The 16029-nt window shown below is 51.6% G+C and overlaps 1 protein-coding gene across 1 annotated transcript in view; it reads left to right on the forward strand.

Annotated features, from left to right (window-relative positions):
* KCNK1 (potassium two pore domain channel subfamily K member 1) overlaps positions 1-15791 on the forward strand; it is a 32439-nt gene extending 16648 nt beyond the window's left edge. The window contains exons 2-3 of the mRNA XM_006920725.2: positions 11515-11910; positions 14565-15791. Coding sequence (XP_006920787.1) covers positions 11515-11910; positions 14565-14824 — 656 coding nt within the window. The 3' untranslated portion in view covers positions 14825-15791. The remainder of the gene's footprint in view (positions 1-11514; positions 11911-14564) is intronic.
* Positions 15792-16029: the final 238 nt, after the last annotated feature.

Raw genomic sequence — 16029 nt, forward strand, 5'->3', positions numbered from 1 at the left:
CGCTGACCTCCCCTCCGATGACCTCCGCTCCGATGACCTCCGCTCCAATGACCTCCACACCGATGACCTCCCCTCCGATGACCTCTGCTCCGATGACCTCCGCTCCGATGACCTCCCCTCTGATGACCTCCGCTCTAATGACCTCCCGTCCGCTGACCTCCGCTCCGATGACCCCTGTTGTCAGCACAGCCCTTTTCTAGAGCGAGTTCCCATTAAACACATGCGTCTCTCTCCCTGTTGCGTCCTCAGACTGCGGTGCCCGCTGTTAACTGTCCGTGGCAGTCAGAAGCCGGGCAGGGGGAGCCGGACTTCTTACGTGGCTGTGGGCCACCCCTGGTCTTAGATACGGTGACGGCAGCAGCCAGAACTGCCCCGCCCCCACCCTCCACGGCGTGAGTGCGATGTGGCTGAGTCCCCGTGAACCCCAGCCACCCTGCTGCCCCGTCCGGTTGGCAGCTGCTCCCTCAGGGCATCCTGCTGCTGGCGGCTCCTCCAGGCGCTTAAGCACCTAATGTAAACAAGGCAGCCGGTCCCCGTCTCCCCCTGAGCTGAAGATGCAGTCAGCACAAAGCCGGAGAAGATGGTGCTTGCTGCTACAGGAAGTGGAAGCGGGGAGATGGGCTTCAGGTGACAGGAGCGGCTAGAGGGTGACCCGGGAGCTCTCTGCGGCAGTGGTGCTGGCCTGAGACCCGAATGGAGTCAGGGCAGAGAAGGCTTCAAAGCTCGGGACCAGCAGTGCCAAGGCCCTGAGGTAGGAGCTCGGACTTTTTGGAGAGTAGGCAAAAGGCGGTAGTTGTGATGGGTTGAGTGGTGGCCCCAAAGTCTGAGCTCGTGTCCTGGCCCCTAGAACCTGTAAATACGACCTTATTTGGGAAGAGGGCCCTCGTAGATGTAATTAAGTTACAGATCTTGAGAAGGGGTCACCTGGATTATCTGGATGGGCCCTAAATACAGTGACAGGTGCCCTGAGATGGAAGAGGAGAGTTTACAGAAAGGACGGCCAGACGGAGCCGGAGGCAGAGACTGGAGTTTTGTAGCCACAAGCTGGGAACGTCACGTTCCTTGAAGCCTGGAGCCACCGGGAGCTGGACGAGGCAGGAAGGGGTCATCCCGGAGCTCCTGGAGACTGCGTGACCGTGCCGACGCCTTGATTTCAGACTTCCGGCCCCCAGAATTGTGAGACGATACATTTCAGTTGTTTGAAGCCGCCAGGTTGTGGTGACGTGTGATGGCAGCCGTGGGGAACGGACACAGTGTCTCATCGCGTCAGCGTGCTTTGGGGGTGGAGTGGCATTGTGGGGGCTGAGTGGGCGGCCGTTAAGTGACCCCGGGGGAAAGCACGCGGCTTGGACCCACAGCCACGTGAGTGATGGGAAGTGCGTGGAGTTAGAACATACCTTGGAAGTGGAACCAACAGGACTTGTCGATACGAGGGAAAGAAGAATTAAAACCTACTTGATGTTTGGCCTGAAGACTAGAGATGCTTGTACTGTTACTTGGAGGGGGGAAGCCTGGAGGAGGGGCGGTGTGGGCTGAGGTTTTCGGTGGGGGTGGGCGGAGGCGGGGGTGGTCCTTAGTAGGACACAGCCAGGAAATCTTTTGTGGACATATCAGTTTTGGAGATGCCTGTATCACATCCCAGGTGGGATTGTGACTAGGATGCTGGGCATGAATTAGCCCAGAGCTGAGGGCCAGTGAGCCTGGGAGCCATCGGCACAGATCCGTGTTTCCCAGCCCAGCTGTGCCTCAGAGTCTCTTGGGAGCTTCCTAAGCAAAGATGCCAGTTCCTGCTCTCCATCCCAGACCGACGGAAACGAGATCTCTAACGTGTTGGGAAGTTCCCCGGGCCAGTCCGAGCCAGAGTTGAAGGACACAGGTGTCAAGATGGTGTTTGAGCCGGGGGTCTGGATGCGATCACCCCGGCAGAGCTGCCTAAAAGATCAGAGCTGCCAGCAGGGCACAGGCACACTGGCCTCTGATGGCCCTCGGCTGTTGGGGTGGCCACAGTCTTGGGGTTGGCACCGTGTTCTCTCTGTGGGCCATGAGGCAGAGGAGATAGGGAAGGGGCTGAGTGTAGACGCAGTAGCTCCTGAAGCAAATCCCGGAGGGCTGCCTGAGGAGGAGGGCCCAGCAGAGGACTCGGAGGAGGGTCTGTGAGCCGGGGACGCCAAGGAGGCACGTGTGTCCGCAGCCGGGGGCAGCGTTTCAGGAAGGAGGCGGTTGTCAGATGGTGCTTAGAAGTCGAGAAGCATGAGGCTAGAATGAATTCGAGGCCCTCCCAAGGTCCAGAGGCCCTCGGTGGCCTTGAGAAGACGGACCTGTTTCAGCAGCCGTTTGGACGGCGGCTCGCAGTGAGCCCGCGGAGGGAAGTGTGTTTTGAACCCACGGGTCCTCGCATCGGACGCGGAGCAGCGAGGGAGGCCTCCTGGCTCGTCGCTTCTGCTTCCCCGCTCGAAACTGGCGTATCTGTGAATTAGTTTTATTCAAAATGACTTCGTTGAACCAAATATTTAACCTTTCGGAAATCCCCTTATTACTGTGTCGGTTTCATACACGGTGTGTCACCTGTACCTCTGTTCCTTTCGTTTAAATCTCTTTAATATGATTTGGCTTCAGGCGAGGTCCTCTGGTTGTTCCCTGGCCGGTGATCGTGGAGCCGTCTCGGCCGGTTCTCGTGAGCCGGGTCGTCCCAGCTAACGAATCCCAGCTTCTTCACCCACACATGGACCCGGTGTCGTGAGACCTCGCTGCCTGTGACACGCTGGGGCTCAGCAAACACTAGGGCTCAAACTACCCGGTGGGAGAGTGGCGAGCGTTGCGAGGCCCCTGGGCAGGGGTGCCTGGGCCGCCGTGGGGGGTGGCAGAGTTTCCACCCTTCCGGCCCTGCTCGCGCCCCCTGTGCAGCCTCGGTCCTCGGGGCCCACGGGTGCTCTGTTCCGCTCTGGCGCTCTGCGCTCAGCCCTTGTGCAGGCTCCGCGTGCGGTGGAGCCGGGTTGTGGCTGATGCAGTCCCCACAGCCGGTGGTGGGGGTGGCGGAGGGGATGGCACTTCCGGAACACTGCGCATCAGTGACAGCTTGGTACGGCCAGGAGGCCCTCCCGGGGGGTGACAGAGGGGATGGCACTTCCGGAACACTGCACATCAGTGACAGCTTGGTACGGCCAGGAGGCCCTCCCTGGGCTGCACCGCCACCCGTCCCCCCGCCCCCCCGACCCCGCAGCATGGCAGATGGGCCTGGGCCCCGCTGAGAATTCTGTCCCACGGGCAGGAGCAGACAGTTGATTCGCTTTAACCCCTGGAAACTGAGGAAACCCCAGAATTTATTCTCCTCTATCTAGTCAGCCCTTGTTGCCTACAGCTTGGGATCTTGTGCCCTCAGTGTGTCTGAGATTATGGAATCCTTAGGAATCTGTTATAACGTATCTTGTTTTTGTGGTAAAGGTATATTTATAGTACTGTCTGTACAAAAGCAGGATTTTAAGGAGTAAAAAAAATCTAGAACGTCTTCCTAGAGGTTGTCCAGATGAAACATTGTGTTTTTACATCCCCATTTTAAAGCCTTAGCTTTTTTATTTGTCATGGGTTATTTTCAAATATGTACCAAATTAGGGAGAGCTGTACAGCGCGTGCTCCCTGTGCACAGGCCCCCGACTCTGAAGTTCGCGTTCTTGCTCCGTCCACCCCACACGGCTTCCCACCTTTTTCATCCTCCTGGCATGTCAGGACATTGTCGGAGGTGATACTGTGGTGACCTGGCTTCAGAATCCCAGTGGCTTACGTAACAAAGGTGTGTGTCTGTTGTGGGTACCAGTGGCTCTGCCTCTCACCTTCCTTACTCTGGGACCGCGGCAGAGAGGTGGTCCTCTGCTTGTGGGAGACCCCGCTCGTGTTTTTTCTGAGGCGGATCCTGCACCCACTGGGCCAAAACCCTGAGTCAAGAGAAGCGAGGCTTCCGAGAAGGAAAAGTCTGTCTGTCACGCTGTCACCCGCTCAGAAGTAAAACCTGTCTCTTCCACATGGACAGCGTGACAGCCTCCTACCTGTTAGTTTTTCCTCTAAGGGCGGGAAGTTAACTTTGAAGTTCCCTAATTAGGAATACACACCCCAGGGGAAGGCCGTTAGCATTTGAAAGGCCCTAACCAGGAATCCTGTCCTGGGGAGGCTCCGCAGGTGCCTGAATGTCAGTTAGCAGAGGGGACAGAGCTGGGAGGTGAAGGGGCCCAGCGAGTGGCCATCCCGCAGTGGGGTGTCCTCGTCCCCGACTCCTTCCCTCTCCATGTTCTGCCACCTGACAAAAGGCTCTGAGGATCCGCACGGATCTGACCGGGAGGTCATTGAATCCAGCTTCTGGAAGATGCCACGGCCTCCCCCACCAAGCAAGCAACGGCTCTGTCAAGTGCCCAGAGGAGAGCCGCCTGGACTTCCCTGAGCTCGCAGCAGGCTGTGTGGCTGTTTTGTGCCCCTGTTGGTTGTCACATTCCACCCATGGGAGGGGACCTACGTGCTCGCCTGCCTTTCATCACCGGGGTCCACTAGCGTCTGCCCACAAGACTGCGCCGGCGTCGAATGGTCCCCCTGGTGGGTCAGTTTATGATGAAAGGAGCGAGAACTTTGGATTTTTCTTTTGGGGGGTGGGGAGTGGCCATGAGTGGCCTCCCGAACTACAGAGAGGCCACGAAGCTACTTTACATCACATCGTTCCCCCGGCCCTTGTCAGGGTTTTGCTACCAGGGACTGCGTTCACCCCCAACGTGGAAGACGTCTCGAAGGAAGGGGGGAAATTGGAATGCATGCAGGGACCAGAGGGGCACGTACAGATGACCTCTGACCTGTAGGCCCAGGGACCGCCGGCCGACCGGAAGGGGCGTGCGTGCTGGTGAGATGATTTACCTTGTTATTTCTTTCGGCGTCACTGGAAGACTTTGCCTTCCCATAGCTCACATCTACCAGCATCCATCGTCGTCGCTTCACGTGGGCGATTTTATGAAATCCTCGCACCTCCTCCCTGAGGAGGAAGTAGTGGCATCCGTCTCGACGGATGAGGAAACTGAGGCACTAAGTTTGTCAGGGCTAGTAAGAAGCACAGCCAGGATTTAAATTCAAGAAATCGGATTCCTCCGCCTGTTTCGCAAACACCACCTTCCGTTTACGAGGGTGACCTTGCAAAGGGCTTTTTTGCCCCCTGTTTTCTCAAATTTCAAGAGCCTTTAAAGTCTAATGGAAAATCAAAGAAGAACATTTATTACAGGAACCTCTGCCTCCAAAAGGTATGGAGATTTTCCCATCAAGAGAAGTGGACACCTGTGTTCCACCACCCCCATCTCCCCCCACCTGGGGTCACCAGAACCACTGGGACATCACTGTTTCTAGTCCCTGTAAGGGACGCAGGAGATGTGGTTTGACTGCGGGCCCCCAGGGCTTCCCCAGCCCCTTACACAGCACGAGAGCTCAGGACGGTTGTGACCTCGAGTCTGGAGTCCAGCCCTGTGCCAGGCAAGATCTGTGTTGATTATCTGCGGGGGAGGGGTGGGCATTCAGCCTCTTCTCTCTGTCTTCCAGCATTTTTTCCATTACCTTTGAGCCTGTGTGCCACAGGGCAAGGTGCCCAGTTGCCCCCAGGGGGAAAAGAAATTGAAATCCCGAGTTGTCTAGGCAGCGTCTGTGCCTGGAGGTGAACTGCCTACAGCATGAATTTTAAAACCCTGGTCTTAAAAATGCGTCACTGAGAAACGGGTCCAACATGAGGACTTTTAAACCTGAGGTGGCTGTGGCTGCAGGATAATTATGTCAAACCTGCAGGCAAACTTGAGGGAAGTGGCTGGCTGGTGGAGGAAATATCGCTTTGGTTAATAGATCAGGAAGCCCAGTTTAAAACAGCGGGGCTTCAGTAGAAACTAGACCCATGGTTCTGTTGTTTTCTTCCTCTTTTCTGTTAATCTGTGGTCAGAATTTCTAAGAAATGGTCAAGAATGAGTGAGAGGGGAAAATAAAAATAAATCATATAACAAGACTAGAATCCGATGCGCGGTTCCTCAGCCGTGCAGTTTCCTGCAGTGATCAGGCTCGGAGTCAGCGTTTTACCCTTTCTTGGGATGTCCCAGGAGGGCGGTTCCGTGCGTGACAAGCAGGCAGGTGGGTTGACCCCTCACAGGGGTGGGGAGGGGGTGCTCGCAAGACCGGGGCAGGAGCGGCTGGTGCGAGGACGCAGGGCAAGCCGACTGCAGTGCCTCCTCCGCGACAGGCTGCTGACGCCTGTGAGAGACCGTGTGGCCTGCATTCCCCACGAGGGCGTATGGACCTCTATTCCTCTTCTCACGGGATTGGGGCCAGGTAGATCAGAGGCGACCTGGACCTTTCATCGGGGTGAGAGCAACAGTGGACAAAGATGGTCGGAAACCCTGGGCGTAGCCAGAGGCTGAGGCATCGGTGAATTGGCGGAGCCTCCATCCAGGGTCCCGTGATGATGGGTCAGGACAGGCTGGTGTTCGCCCAGGTCACCTGGCCCTCGCCTAAGGCTAGCGTGTCACCAGGGCTGGGCCGAGCTTCCAGAAGCTCTGGGCGTGGCCTAGCCAAGCCCACGTCCAGTTGTCCAGTCCCCTGTCGCAGGCCCCAGGGTCCGAGGGTCTGAGCTGTCTCAGAGTCCTTACTGTAGACACGCCCGGGGACTCCTCCAGTTGTCCCTTGTCCCTTCTCCCCATAGCCCCTGGGGCCAGACTGGAAAGACTGGTAAACACGAGGTTCAGACCCACCTCCCTGTGCGGTGCTCACTGTTAGAACTTGAAACGATTTCATCGCGTCGTGTCTCTTTCTGTGAAACGGGGACTTGCACACTTACCTCAAAGCCGACGTGAGAGAGAGGGCGAGGAGCCGGGGAGCACACCTCCCGTGCCCGGCCATGCCTGCTGGGCGCCCCCTGGTCGCTCAGTCCGTGCGGGGGAAGCCAGAGCCGCAGGGAGCAGAGGTGCGGGTCGCGTCCAGTCTCGGGGTTCGAGTGTTCTCAAGGTTTTGTGGGCCCCGGCCCCCAGCTCATCCAAAGCGCTCTCAAGTGAGTCTGCCCCCTCCTGCCTGCAGGACACTGGGTCCTTCTGGGTTGGGACACTTGAACAAGCCCTCAGGCTTGGTTGGGCCGGCTCCCAGGCCGGTCCCCACGAGCTCCTGGGAAGTAAAGCTGGGACTTGAGGTGACTTCCGAGTCAGCACCTGGCCTTTGCATCACATGACGCATCCGGGTGGCACAGTGGAAAGGTGATAGCTCTAATTATTTTTATGATCAGAAACTCGGTATTCCCATTTGTAAAGTAGTAATCACTCCAGAATTTGAATCTTGTCAGGGAGATTCACAGTCCTGTAAACACAGACAGACAGACGTGGCGAGCAGCCGCCGTCCGGAGCCTCGTCGGACGATGGGGGCATGGCAGGTGCCTCCTGCCAGAGTTATCGTTTCTAATTGTTCTATCACGTGCCATGTCCGTTGAAACTCCCATTGCAAAAAGCGTGGGGTCCTCTCATCTGTGACGCTCGTGCCATGTGCCGAGGTCTTCTGCTTCTTAAATGCAGAGTCGATTGGCCCGTCTCGCAGAATGGCTGCTGTACGGTGCAGCACCAGGGCAGTGTCCCAACTCAGAATCCCATTGCCTCTCTCTCGAGGTGTTAACCATCGAAGACGCCATCCGCAACTGAGCAGAAACCAGAAGTGTTTAGCAAAGTCTTGAGTGACTGGGGCAGCGGAAGGTGACGCCAGGAAAAGCAGAAACCACGTGCACGTCCACTGACTTCTCAACATCTGTTACCTCTTCCCACCTGTGTCCCCTTCGTCACCCGCACCACACGCGCCCACTTTCAACCTTTGCCAGTACCTCTGCTCCGTCGAGTGCAGAGCCCAGTGAGTCTTCTCTCCCTGGCAAAGAAACATCCTTTTATATACAGAGGAGCAGAAGCCAGACGTTCGCCTCGTGTCGATGAGCTGGACGGCAGGGTGAGCAGAGTTTATCCCTATGTGGGTCTTTGAAAAGTTTTGCCGTAAGAAAAGGGAATTACGAAGGCCTGTTGTGTGCAAGCGATCAGGGAGTGAACTGTTTATTAAACTGAGAAAAAGCTCATTTCAAGAAAAAAGATAAGATCGGAGTGGTAGAAAAAATCAACTCGACCTGAAGCCTATTCACTGTCTTACAGTGAGCTTCTGGCCCCCCGATTCTGAGGTCTCTTACAGCCCCATGGGTTGGAGGGCACTGTGGCCGGGGCCCTGGAGGGAGTCGCAGTAGAGGAGGACGTGACGTCCCCGACATGACGTCGCCGTCGGGGGCCTCCCAGCCGAGTGGGAGAGTGAGTAGGGTGAAGTCCAGGATGCATCTTAAAGGCTGTTCTGCAGACCAGGACACATTGCAGCTTCAGCCTCTCTATCGGGGTCGATTTCAGAGGCTGACATTCTTCTTTTGTAGCTTTAAAAAAAAAAAACCTTTATCGAGCTACCTGAATGTAAAATGTATGTGTCGTATCTATCATGTCATACTAAAGCAAGTAAATGAGAATTGATCATAGTGCAGGGTCCCAGCAGGAGGTGGCAGGAAGCTGCTCCTCTCTCAGAAAAGCACCTAGTCCGTAGGAAGATGTCGCATGTCAGTGACTTGGTGCAGTGCCCCCAGGAACTGCCCACAAAGGTTTCTGCCTCGGACCTCGTTCTGGACTTAGCTGCCAGGAAAGCCAGAAGCCCCATAGCCAGCAGGCCACAGCCCCATACTGGAAGGTAACGGGCAGTGTCAGGGCCATTGTCGTTAATGAGAAGCCACATGTCTTCGAAGACAGCTCTGAGGACGACCTCCCAGGATGCACTCTCCTACGTGCTCTGCGGAGGCAGAGTCATCACAGGAAACCCACAACTGGACCGGGAGGCTAGGACACAAGAGTGGGTGTATGTGGTGGTGTCAGCCCAGGACTCTGCACGGTTGAAGTCCATTCATTTCAGTAGAGTTTGTTGTGTTCAATCTTTCGAGTCCTGAAATTATATGAATAGCCTTATAAAAGTTTAAAGAACAACAAATAGGTAAGGTTTATTAACCTTTTGCCAAATTCTTGGTTTGTAATGGATTTTAATATGATTGTAAGATCTTAAAATATAAGCTTTGCTTCAGATGAACCTGCGGGTTCATTTGACCAAACTTGAGTTAATTATTCACCCCTTTGTTAAAATTCCGTAGGACTGACGATTTCCGTCTGAGCGTTGAGCGATCTGCCTCGCTGTGCGGAGCTCAGTTTTCCCCACGTCGGGGTCTGCACTGAGGGTGTGGGGAACACAAATGAGATGCAGATCTTACGTTTACTTTCCATTAACAAAACTTTTTAAGTACACATCAGGAGAAGGAATGGCTTTCAGCGAACACCTACACGGTGGTGGTTTTTAATCTCCTGGTGGGAACTTGTTACTGGCATAAAAACACATTACTGCAGAAAGACATTTCGAGTCTTGTAATGATTACCTCTGTTGCTTGGAGAGCACATTGTAGTTAATGGAGATTTAGTTAACATCTTAATAAAAAGAGCTGTCGTCATTTGAGAGTAAAGATTAGATCCTAAAATATTTTAAAACCAGAAATTTATTTACTTTTGTTCCTTACTAAAACCAAAATCATGTCGTTTATCGCCACGGATGGTACAGAAGAGGCGGGTTATACTCTATATATTCTTATAAAGATTATTTAGACAAATGCTATAAAAAAAAAAACAATAAAGTCATGGATTGAAAGGCTCTTTACCCAGTCCCACTGCTTGAGCTACTCTTATTTTCTTGGCAGAATTCCTGCCAAAGTCACACATGTCCTTTGCAGCCTCTGCTTAAGCACCGTCGTCTCCCAGCACCTCTAGCCACAGGCCTGTGGCCCATTTACGAATCGCTTTCCCGTCGCCTTTGGTGTGGTTAAATCACCTTCTGTCTTCAGATTCTGTTTTTAGAACTCTCTGACCATTGCACATCCTTCCTCAGTGCTGGCCTAAGTCGCAGTAACTCTGGTTGGTCTGCTGTGCTGTGGGACGCCTTCGTCACAGAGCTGCCTCATTCCTCCGTCAGGAAACGTGAGGCTTTCTCCCGCTTCCTGTTCGGCCTGCTTCCCCCACCCCTCCCGTCCGTCTCTGGACCCTCCAGCGTGCCTTTGCCCTCGACAGCCACGCCTGGAACTCGCAGCAGCATTCCAGGAGCAGCTGGGTGTGCGAAGACCAGACGGATCCTGAAATAGCTGCTCAGAACAGCGGTTCTTAACCTCTGTGAGAGCGTAAGCTCTGCAGTCTGTCAGTCTCTCCACGGAGGAATGCGCGTGTGTTTAGATGTACAAGCTGCGAGTGATTTCAGTGGCCTCCCTGTAGCTCAGCCATGACCCATGCCTTCTGGGACACAGATTGACAACCTTGACTGGCCGTCGTGTTGACACTGCGCACAGGAGCCGTTTAATGACCTGTGCCCCCAGGCCCTACCCCTCGAGTTAGTATAAAGCAGAGAATTTGGGGATCTGAAGCTGAAGGTTTTTCAGAGTTATTTCTTTTTTAGCAGGATATATTTTAGAAATCCGATTTTGAAACCACTTTTCCACTATAATCACAGATGCGAGGGTTTTTCAGAATCTGGGTACACACACACACACACACACACACACACACACACACAGAGACACACACACACACACAAATGCATTTAGTTGGCTTCTTCCTGAACTGACTTGTTCAGACACGTTGGCCTTTCAGGATGAAGTGAAGTGCCAGGCGGGGTTCTCTCTCTGGCTGGCGTGTGTTGGATGAAGCGTCCTTTGACTGGCTTGATTTGGGAGTGACTCAAACCTAGTGGGAAAATGTGTGTGTTTTGTGGAATTGATGGCATCTTGGAACCTACGGAAATGACAAAGGGGAAAAATGTTACACTGTCTAAATGTGCCAGTTAACCGGATAATTGAGCACAGCCCTGTGAGATGGTGCTTGTCGGTGTCCACCGCTCTGCCCCCTGTGGCTGTCTCTGCTCCCCGGTCTCCACCCTCCCCCCGGGCCACCCCCCACCACACCGTACTGAGCAGCCTGGCCTAGTCCACACCTTCGTGTGGCAGTCGCCCCATCAGAGCATCTCGTGGGTGTAGGCTGGCACTTGGATGCTCACGAGGGCCCTTGGGGGAGGGGTGTCCTGTGCCGAGTTTTCCCTGGTGGCGTCAGACTGTGGGCCTTTAGCTCCTGAGCACAGCCTGACGGTGAACTCAAAACCAGGCTGGGATGTGCCGGTGAGATTTCACACGGAGTGGTGGCTTCCCAAACGTGTGGCGTCTGCAGTGGGATTTACTGCGGTGACAGTCACGCTGAGCCACCGAGGTCTGGCCCCGTGGGTCGCGGGGAGCGGGGCTGGGCGGCAGGTACAGGTGTAACGCTGAGCCACCGAGGTCTCAGACCTGGAGTCTGGCCCCCGTGGGTCGCGCGGGGAGCGGGGCTGGGCGGCAGGTACAGGTGTTTACGAGCGTGTTTTCTCCCCCTCCGCCCCGCCTCCTCACAGGCTATGGCCACACTGTGCCCTTGTCGGACGGCGGCAAGGCCTTCTGCATCGTCTACTCGGTCATCGGCATCCCTTTCACCCTCCTTTTCCTGACAGCTGTGGTCCAGCGCGTCACCATCCACGTCACCCGCAGGCCTGTCCTCTACTTCCACATCCGCTGGGGCTTCTCTAAGCAGCTGGTGGCCATCGTCCACGCCATGCTCCTGGGGTTCGTCACCGTGTCCTGCTTCTTTTTCATCCCGGCGGCTGTGTTCTCCGTCCTGGAGGACGACTGGAACTTTCTGGAATCCTTTTATTTTTGTTTTATTTCCCTGAGCACCATCGGCCTGGGGGACTATGTTCCTGGAGAAGGCTACAATCAGAAATTCCGAGAGCTCTACAAGATTGGGATCACATGTGAGTACCGGATGCCGCCACCCTGCTCTCTCGTGGTCCCCAGCTCGGCCTTGCCTTCTAGAAGTCATTCGTAGAAGACCCCGTTGCTTTTTCATTGATAAATTTCCAGTTTTGCCACCTTCCTGTAACGATTTCATTTCATCACGATCCCCTTCAAAACCTTATTTTTACTGAGTTATTTTTCCCAGGTACCTTAAAAGTACTGACCAATTTCTTACTAATATTGTAATAAGCATTGTAAATTACAGTGTTAAAATGTACCGCAGAGGACATACTTGATAACCAATTTTTAACTTAAAAAGAAAAGTTGCTCTGCTTAATTAAATATTTTAAGCTCAAGAAAACTAGGGCTGGGATTGTAGCCTATTAAAATCAGTCACATTCTTTACCAGAAAATTCTTAAAACAATTGCTTGTCTTATTTGTCCATCTCTAACTTGAAAAAGTCAGGATATATTAACCATTTTCAGAATTTTATATGTGGAAAATAGGCATTAAAATGCAGATGGCCAGCGATTTATAATTTTTAAACATTTTTTTAAAATTCAGTATATCATGGAAAATGTAGAATTCTATTTTCAAGTAACTATTTTTGTGCATCCTTTTTCTCGCTTTTCAAGATGCATAGAGTCATATCACAACGTACACAGTTTTCATTTCTGCCTTCTCAAGAGTTTTTTAAGATTCAGGTCGTGTCTTCCAGGAAATCACAGCACATACCAAGGAAGTCAGGGCTCTGTCCTGGCCTTGGCTTGTAGTGCAAACTCGAGGACAGCATTTTCGCATTTCCGTGAAACCACGGCTCACCCAAGACAGCGACTTCACTCATAAACCGATGCTTTGCTGCCACGCAAGTTCAGTGAACAAGCTACCAGATGGTCACGGGAATGGTTTCATATTTCGACTTACCATAATTATTTTTAATGTCCACATAACACTTTACCAGGTGGCTATGCCGTGACCTAACCCTGCCTGTACTGTTGCATATGTAGATTACATCCAGCTCGGGGGCATTATGAATAACTGCAGTAAATATTTTTTATGTTTGCACTTTTTCTACTTTGATATCTTTCCAAGAAGTGGGATTGTTGGCCCAGAGGGAATATGCCTTTTTGTGACTCAGTGCTTTCCAAGTGGCATCTTGAGTTTATACTTCACCAGAATCACCTGCAGGTGACAGTTTCAGCGTGGTTTGGGCCGGTGGCATTACAGGTGTTCTGTTGCACATTTCAAAGCACAGACGAAGGTTATTTTGACTTTCTTTTCATTTGTTAGGTAAAATGTTACCTCCTCATTTTAATTTTTTCATAACAGAGCAAAGTTGAATGTTTCTTTAATTAGGTTTGTTTGCTCTGTTGTTTTCTTATGTTAAAGGTCTTCTCATAAATTTTACTCAATAGTTAAACCTCCTCAGTGTCTCACATGTCAGTAAATCCCTGCGGAACATTTTCAGACTTGTTCCAATGTGAATCGTGGATTTTTTAGGCAATCTACATGGTTATGTGCTGGGTGGAACAAACTGAATTTCCAAAGATATATTTCTGGATCAGATAAAACCACGCAGCTTCTGCCTGAAACCCCATGGTTACTTTTGTCAGCATTTAAGAGTTTGACTAAATAGTAGATAAAGGGAAAAGAGGAGATTTGCAGTGAGTGTGACTAGCAACGTCATTGCTGTTTCTAAAACGTACTGTTATTATCAACACCGAATAGCCAAATCCTAAAGGTACTAGACCTGTGTTACTTCGCATTCTTAAGGTAATCCGCCTCCTATTCCTATTATGCTGCCGGTTCTAGCCCTCCTACTTCATTTATTTTCTGAAAATCTTCCTGAAACATTTTACCAATGGAACACGAAATTTAGATTGTTTTATTCTTAGAGTTTTTACTTTCACTTTTCTGTTCCTTTCCAGCATGATTTTTTTTTTTCTTAAAACTGACTTTAAACACGTTGGAACTGACTTAAAACCACCCATTTCCCATCCCAGATTCCAGGGAATAGCACTTTACCCGAAGCCACAGATGGTCTCTCATTTCAGAGTGAGAAGCTGGTAGAGTTATTCAGCGAATGGTCCATGTGCCTCCCCCAAAAATGACCTCACATAATGGGAAGCTTAGTTTGATGCCGGGTCTTGGTAGCGGAGTGACGAGCCACGCACAGGGAGCTTTTTAACATCGACTTCAGTTCTCAGGACTCTCCTCTAGCTTCAGCTGTGACTCCCATGCTGCTCTCCCCGTTCTGGAATAATCGGAGTGCTGAGGCCTTCGCAAGGTGTCAGGCTTGGTCGTAAGCACTCGTGCTAAATAAAAAGCTCTTCTGTCGCTGGCTTTTAGAGAGCCTCTGACACAAACAGGTGGCGGAGAGACTTCTCAAAGGCCACCCCCGGGCGAGTGCAGTGTGTCGCTCTGTGACGATGCCGCATCGGCCCCGACTTTTTATTCCCCCTCAAAAATTGCACCATGTGATTTTGAGCGACCCAGTTTTGTAGAAGGTTAGGTCACTCTTCGTGTTCCTCTGGGTCGTCCCTCTTTGAGCCGTGGCCTTCAGAGCACTCCGAGAAGTCAGAAAAGCGGCCACGAGTTTATCGTCAGCAGTCCTTTCGTGTCACGCCTCGTGTCACGTGCCCCTGAGACGCTGTTGTTTCTCTCACACAGGTTACCTGCTTCTCGGCCTTGTTGCCATGTTGGTCGTTCTGGAAACCTTCTGTGAACTCCACGAGCTGAAAAAATTCCGAAAAATGTTCTACGTGAAGAAAGAGAAGGACGAGGACCGAGTGCACATCGTGGAGCACGACCAGCTGTCCTTCTGTTCCATCACGGACCAAGCAGCCGGCATGAAAGAGGATCAGAAGCAGGATGAGCCCTTCGTGCCCCCGGCGTCCTCCGCCCACCCCGATGGCCCCGCAAGCCATTGAGTGCTGGGCTTTGCCCCAGAGCGCCAGGCCGGGCTCGAGGGAGGAGCCCCGCGTCGCTCGTTTATGAGACTGTAAACGCCAAGGTGATGTCTTATCAAATATCTACTTTCTGTAATGTTAAAAATGATACAAAACAGAAAAATGGAACAAAGGAAGCTTTCGCTCTGAAGGACTAATAGCTGAGGAAATGGGCTCTGTACCTATAATTCACATGCGACAAAATTATCTAGACTTTACGAATAGGTGAAAAATACTTGAAGCAGTGTGCCGCTGTGGATAGAAGCAGATTTTATACTTTTAATTGGGGACTTTGGGATTTGCATTGAAATCATTTAGCTGACGGCTAAATAGCAACATTTATATTTAAAAGCAAATAAAAAGCATAGAGCTGTGTTTTATAAGTTTATGCGTACTGGTTTGCATGCACCCATCCAAAATGATTATTTTTGTAGAATCTAAGTTAAACCTGCTATTTATAATAGGTAGCCATTAACTGTGTACATATAAAGTATAAATACATTTGTATCCTGTACATACGGTTCCAGTCACCAGATCTCGGCGTACTTCTTAAGCCAAGACTGTAGCTATTTTCCCATTTGATTTCTCTTTATACGAAAAAATCAAGAGTTGCTACAATAAAATAATAGGAAGAGTACACTTAAGAGTGAGCCAGACTGCTGTCCTGCTACAGTGACTGTTTCTACCCTCGTCAGGAGTGTGATATGAGAAGTCTGAAACGTTTGTAAGCATTTCTGCGGACGCCAACAAGTCACGTAGAGTGTGATTTGTGAAAAAGGTTACGATGCTTTGTTTTGAAAGTGCATTGGGATTTGCAGTCGCCTGGTACTGAAGCACAGAAAACACAGAAAATGACCACAGAAGCCCCAGATGAACAGATTCTGTCAAATTAATCTGAGAATTTTTAAATTTATTAGCTGAAATAAATAAAAATCATAGCTGGTTACAATTTATGCTTTAATATATCAAGAAAAGTTTCCTTCTATGCAGATGATATGTACGTACTCCTTTACAGAAACCACAGAGGGAGCCATTGAAGGGTGTACACAGGACACTATTAGGAATCTTAGCCGAGGACACTAGAAAGCCCCTGCTTGAGAACTAACTCTCAGTGACCCGCTAACTGAGCCCCGTCCCCATGGCAGCTGCCTGTAGGTGGAGGTGCTTGAGGCACTGGTAAAGCCACC

The sequence above is a fragment of the Pteropus alecto genome, unplaced genomic scaffold (genome assembly GCF_000325575.1).
Source record: "Pteropus alecto unplaced genomic scaffold, ASM32557v1 scaffold189, whole genome shotgun sequence".
Taxonomy (NCBI): domain Eukaryota; kingdom Metazoa; phylum Chordata; class Mammalia; order Chiroptera; family Pteropodidae; genus Pteropus; species Pteropus alecto.